The sequence below is a fragment of the Plasmopara halstedii genome (assembly GCF_900000015.1).
Source record: "Plasmopara halstedii genome assembly, contig: Scaffold_247, whole genome shotgun sequence".
Lineage (NCBI taxonomy): Eukaryota > Oomycota > Peronosporomycetes > Peronosporales > Peronosporaceae > Plasmopara > Plasmopara halstedii.
In genome coordinates this window covers 34,289-40,288 of record NW_020187168.1, presented here as the reverse complement: position 1 = coordinate 40,288, position 6,000 = coordinate 34,289, and the positions used below count along the sequence as shown (strand labels likewise).

Below are 6,000 nucleotides of genomic sequence, written 5' to 3'. Positions count from 1 at the left end.
GCCAGCTTACCGGTACCCACTGGGTGCTGGCAGTCCATGAGTTTGGACTTTGTGTTTGACATGCCGAAAGATTCGGCGGACAACACGGATGTCGTGGTACTCGTCGACCGGTTAAACAAGATGGCTCATTAGGCGGTGGTGCCGGACACCATCGACGGAGTCGGTACAGCAGTGCTGTTCGTGGATCGTGTTTTCCGTCAACACGGTCACCCAGAGTCGATTGTCTCTGATAAGGACCCCCGTTTCACGGGAAAATTTTGGTCGATTATCTTCAAGGTGCTAGGCACTAAGTTGGATATGTCGACAGCGGATCATCCGCAGACCGATAATCAAAGCAAAAGGGTGGATTGCAATCTGCTAACTCGTACTTGTTTTAAGTATAGAACGAAAGGTCGGTGACCTAAATTACGCCTCCTCAAGCGCTAAGCTACGGCAGCCCCGCTGCTACCGTGGAAAACACCTACCAAAAATGGCATTGAGATCGTCGGCCGCAAAGATTGCGCCTTTTTCCGAGGCTATATCAGTCGTATGGGGGGTAAGTAAGGGAGAAGACTCCTGATTCAAGTATGCTTGTTGGAAAGGCGTTGTGAGGTGCAACTGGTGGGGCAATTATCTTAGAGCGGTGGATAATCGTTGAGCGTTCACCTTTGTGCAATGTATTGTAAGTATAAAAAAGTGCGAGCCCACAGATGGTACCCATCTTGGTTTGCTGTGTTGTAACTGTTATATTGTGTACGTAGACATTAATCTACTCAAAAGTACCAAAGTACTGATACTATTGAGAACCGTGGTGATCCACAAAGCAGGAGTTTGTAGGACACATGTGTTGTAGTGCAAGGCATATATTTTATTGCTGAACATAGTAAGACATGTACGTTTACCATTCATTTGATCTAGAAAAAGTACTTAATATACGGACTCGTTGAGTCAAAGCTTTCTACGTGTGAGTGGCACAGTTACTCTCTGCGTAGAGCTAAAAATACTGGACTAGTATTAATAGTCTCGATAACGACTCCACCTTAGATAATGAAAGATATGAAATGATAAATTAATTCATGATTGGTTTTTTCGAAGTTTGCCAGGAAAAATAAGTTGATAGCTATATAAAAAATTACGCGATACAACTCGAGCATTTTGTTCCAAGGCAAAATTCCGACAAAACTACTGCATGGTCTGAACTCGAATACCCGTCAAATAAGTCAACCAAAATTGTACCATTACGTAAACAAGTGTGGTCGTCACGACGAGAGAATATATAGTCAAATTTGTTACCCTCCGGCTTGTTTCCAAATGATGATCCAATCCAAGTAGGCCCTCCAGCGCCCGAAGCAGTCAGCGTGTCATACATAGGGATAGGAGTATAATGCCCATCAATTGGACCCTGATTCGCAAGGTACTGGATGGATGAGCTCTGAGGAGCAGTATTCAGATCCCCAGTCATAAGCACCGTGTCTTTCGACTGACACAGCTGACTCAGCCGCTTTGCGACCAACACTGACGATTCAGGCTGACCACGATTAATGTCAAAATGCGTGTTCAGCATGCATACGACATGACGTGTACTTTTATCGCGAAAACGCGCTATGACTCCGGCGCGCAGATATTGAAGATTCCACGTATTTGATGGTAGTACATCAGGGGTGTCACTCTGCAGTTGTTTACAAAACGCATTAGCTTATTTTCAGATAAAATTCAGTATATCCAAATACGAGCGATTTACCAATGCAAACGTTGAAGTCTCCAGCAGTTCCCAGCGTTCGCGCTTGTAGAATATACTGTTGCGCTCATTCCACTGACATTCACCCGCACAGTCGCCCGTACTCGCAAATTGAAGATTATCTTGAAAATACTTGATTTGGTCAGGGGCTCCTTCTTGGGTACCAACAAGATCAGGATTGTAGTGCTGCACAAGCTTCTTGGCTCTAAACTTGCGTTGCTCCCAGCAACCGCTTGGGCATGGGTCGTTGGCCATCGACGTGCGAAGGTTAAAACTCATTACTTTCAGCTGAGAGGCAACATTGCAGCTTAAACTCGATGCTCGATCAAAAATGACACCTGCAAAGGTGAAGGCAAGAAACAGTGCACAGCGCATTGCAAACGAAAAGGTGAAGAACTGACAATTTATAAGTGATCTTTGAAGCCTACTAACATCTTGTCATCGTTTTGGAGGTGATCAATTATAGACGGGCTTGACACTTTTAGAACATGGCAATGTTGAGTCATGTATATTTTTTGGGATATTTATCTGAACTTTTCGATGCTCGCTGAAACGTTGCATCACGTACGACAAAATAATAGGCAAGCACTCCATATTTGTAGCAACGCAATCTGATCCGTTTAACGATGCTGAAAGTTATGTCATGGGTTTCTTGTCTCAGAAATCAAATGAAGCACCTTTTGCCTATTATGTCAAACTTTTCGAGACGTAAATTATTGTTATCGGACACATTTATGTATGGCATCAACCTGCCAAAAAATCTTTATTTTTAATGACTGCATTTTACAATTTAAAAGACTGCGGTATGAATAGCGCAATCGAGCATTCTACCCGCATGAATTCCGTTGCGCACGAGATGAGGATCTGCATTAAAATTAAAGATTACAATTACGAAATCGGAAGAACCCTATTTATAATTATTTTCCTATACTTAGTTCAAGGCACTGTGGTGGATAAACTTATCTATAAATTCCTTTGATGCGGTGTGCAATTACTAAAAAGGCTTTAGCAGCTTAAGCATAGTCTGAATGTGAAGCATTACTATTCCAAGAGTACATTGAGCCGACAACGCCAGCAGATGGATCGCCAGAACGTTCACGACGTTTTGTCTAACCTAAGTTTTGGAATCAATGTCTGACTGGTGAGAAGCTTTTCGAAGCTTCCAAACAAATAAGTGGCGTACTACACGACAACAAATTTTTATTAAGTTTACAACATTCAGTTTCAAAGGCGATGCAGTCATACCATTGCACAGAGAATATCAAAGGGGTGTTTTATATAATTATGTGTCCATCGCAACCAATTATAATATCGAGATTTGAAATGCTTTTAAAGTTGTGTTTACTTGAAAGTGTGTTCGTCACTTACATGTGCGAATGCGTTTGGTGACAGAGAAGGCAGAGGATGAATATTTTACATTGTTCGAGCGCAAGTCCCAGACCTTACGTTGCAAATGCCGATTATCTTGTGTTAAATCCATTGCGACTTCTCAAGCTTGACCGTTACTTTCGCCACTCATTTTTTTACAGTTGTGTTATCTACGCATCTGCAACTTGGTCTAACTTCATCAGCGGACGCTAGTGCATACGCTTTTTATCGAAATTTCCTTTATACGGATCGTTTTCAACTACATTCGTGCCATCCCAAATATTCAAGCGCCTCTTTTACTAAAGAATAAATAAAGCGCGTGGACACTGTAAAAGTGTTGTACACACCATCTTTGACAATGGTAGTAGACCATTCCAATCTATATATAGCATGACATAGATTGCAAAGCCGATATCGTCTTAGAAGGGGATAGCTGATGCATTGCAGTTCTTATTTTGCTTGCACTATGAGCGTGACATTGTCAGGTCGCCCCACTGCCGTTTGCCTCGGCATGGGCGCGGCTGTGTTAGCCTCAGTTTCACTTTCCAGACACAATGTCGGTTTGTGGCAAGCCTTTCGCCGTGCGTCTGCAAATTGCCGAGCGCGGCGCAATCTGTACAACAACACAAATAGATGTACGCACGAACAGCTGCTTCCGTGCACCGTGGAGCAGGGCCAAATTAATTCGAATCGACTTAGCAAGCAAAAGATTACGGTTGTACAGGTGCGGGATGTTAGGCTCGATAGAGTCGATAAGAGGCTTTTTGTTTCTGATTCAGTGTAAATACTGATTTCGAGTAGCTGAATATTCTAGCGAGTAACTTGGCTACACGTAACCATTTTCCGTACGTGCTAGAGTCCAGTCTTAACTGGGAGAATCGCAAAATGACACTGCTGCGACAACTGGATGCGCTGGACGCTGACGTTCTTTGCCTAGAGGAGTTGAGCGACTACTGGACGTACGTTTTAGCAACTTCTGTTGTTGGATGTTACGAATCTGACAATTTTTTGTGGTGCGTGACGTTACAGTTTTTTCAAACCTGAATTACAGCATCGAGGGTACGACAGCGTATATTTAAAGCGGCCATCCATCCACGTATCTAATTGGTCTGGTGAGAAGAAGCATGACGGCTGCGGTATTTTTTACAAGTGAGTGTTTTGCTGATTTTATAGGATCACGCCATTAATTTTTGTAATTAGGAAGGAAAAGTTTGAGCTCAAAGAATTTGAGGCTGTGAATTATCATGATCCACATGACCGGGTGGCTGTTTTGGCGCTGCTCAAGATGCGAAAATTCGCTCAGTTTGTTTTGATTGGGTGCACGCACCTATGGTGGAATGCCAAGTACGTTGTAGTTTTGGCAATAGCTTTTCTATGGAGGCAGTAATGATGGGAGCTAAGTGAGATTGTCATTTGGTTACAGAAAAGTAGATCACCAGATGGCTGAGCTTTACGAGCTTGAGGAAGAAATTATCCGCATGAGCAGCGATGTTCAAGATAAATACAATCATGACTTAGCCAAAACCTTGACTGGTCAGAATAAAGTCCCGATCGTACTTTGCGGTGACTTCAACAACTCCCCTGAATCTCCAATCTACGATTATATGGAAAACTCATTTATGCAAAAGCCTAATCTGGAAGGAATAAGCGAAATTTTTCGTAGCGCATATGCTTTTTACAAACCGAACGCGCTTGCAAGTGCATTGAAGTCCTCGGACGAGGCGATTGATGTGGAAGAGGGCAAGAAGTCTGAGCCGCCGCACACAACTGTAAACTACAGGCGATGCTGGACAATTGACTATATCTGGTACACTAAAAGCAGTCTAGTGCCTTCACGAGTACTAGCAATACCACCTGAGAGCGAATTACGTGCAGAGGATGGACCAGGGAATTGGTTTAACCGTTTAGTCATGTCGGACAACGTGAATCGTTTGGGGCGCTTACCATCGGGTCTGCATGGCAACTATAATGGAATTCCCAACTCTGTTTACGGCAGCGATCATGTGCCCATAATGGCCGAATTTGAATTTCTCTGCGCAACTGAAGAGAAATTAGTTGGTTGACGTTACAAGCTGTCACTTAGTCATTTATCGTCTGATACATATATGTTGAGGCTTATACTTCCTTGAACCGCGATTCTTGAAATGCTGATCTATTAATAATTAATTAATTTAGTACACTTTTTCGAAAATTTTTTTCCACATCCTGCAATCTACCATTTTTTTATAGTATTCGTAGTTGCATACAACTTTGCGTGACAGGCTTCTACTCAAATTGCAGCTTGAGTAAGCAAAGGTCTCTTGCTCGTTGATCATGGTGCCCTCAGCAACTTGGATGGTGGTAATGACCGCATCTTAAAGCTCTTGCTCTATTGTAGCCATATTTCCAGGGTTCAATCGTAGAGAGGGGTTAGAGTGTGATGAATAAAACCCTATAGCACGTGCTTGACATGGCTTACACGACCCCTAAAAAGGGGTGTCGTTCCTCATCATATCTTTTGTAGCCATATTCACCACGAGCTTTACTGGAATTACTATCTGATGTTAAGACTTTACATCCACTTTTATGACCGTTCGATGCTTTGCCTTGGCTTTGTCTGGGCGAATTCCCTCTAAGGAATTCAAATATTGATATATGAATATTGTCTGGGCGAGTTCATGTTCCTTGCAAGTCTGGACCACACAATATAGCTTTTTTGGCGTGATGCAAGATTTGTTTCTTTGTTTGAATAGGACATGACGGTTTTTATCAAAAACTAATCAAGTTTTGTGGGTGGCCGTCCTTTAATCGTACAATCTCTGCAACAATGCACTTTTACAAAGGAAAGGCTTCGATATCCTTAGAATCTGACTTTATTCACGCTCAGAGGGTGAGTGAATTCGTGCGCTCCTGCCAGGAGAGCATCAAAATTGTAA

At 42.7% G+C, this 6,000-nt stretch overlaps 2 protein-coding genes across 2 annotated transcripts; one reads left to right on the top strand and one right to left on the bottom strand.

The window, feature by feature from the left end:
• Window positions 1-1,111: 1,111 nt before the first annotated feature.
• Window positions 1,112-2,159, bottom strand: PHALS_03990 (Endonuclease/exonuclease/phosphatase; the record flags this gene model as incomplete). Its single annotated transcript, XM_024721987.1, has 3 exons — window positions 1,112-1,648; window positions 1,721-2,055; window positions 2,150-2,159. 3 exons carry the CDS (start codon window positions 2,157-2,159, stop codon window positions 1,112-1,114), a joined length of 882 nt encoding a protein of 293 aa, XP_024573109.1.
• A 1,392-nt stretch (window positions 2,160-3,551) lies between these two features.
• On the top strand, window positions 3,552-5,148 carry PHALS_03989 (Glucose-repressible alcohol dehydrogenase transcriptional effector CCR4 and related proteins; the record flags this gene model as incomplete). Its single annotated transcript, XM_024721986.1, has 5 exons — window positions 3,552-3,809; window positions 3,887-4,044; window positions 4,115-4,234; window positions 4,286-4,429; window positions 4,509-5,148. 5 exons carry the CDS (start codon window positions 3,552-3,554, stop codon window positions 5,146-5,148), a joined length of 1,320 nt encoding a protein of 439 aa, XP_024573108.1.
• Between the last annotated feature and the right edge of the window lie 852 nt (window positions 5,149-6,000).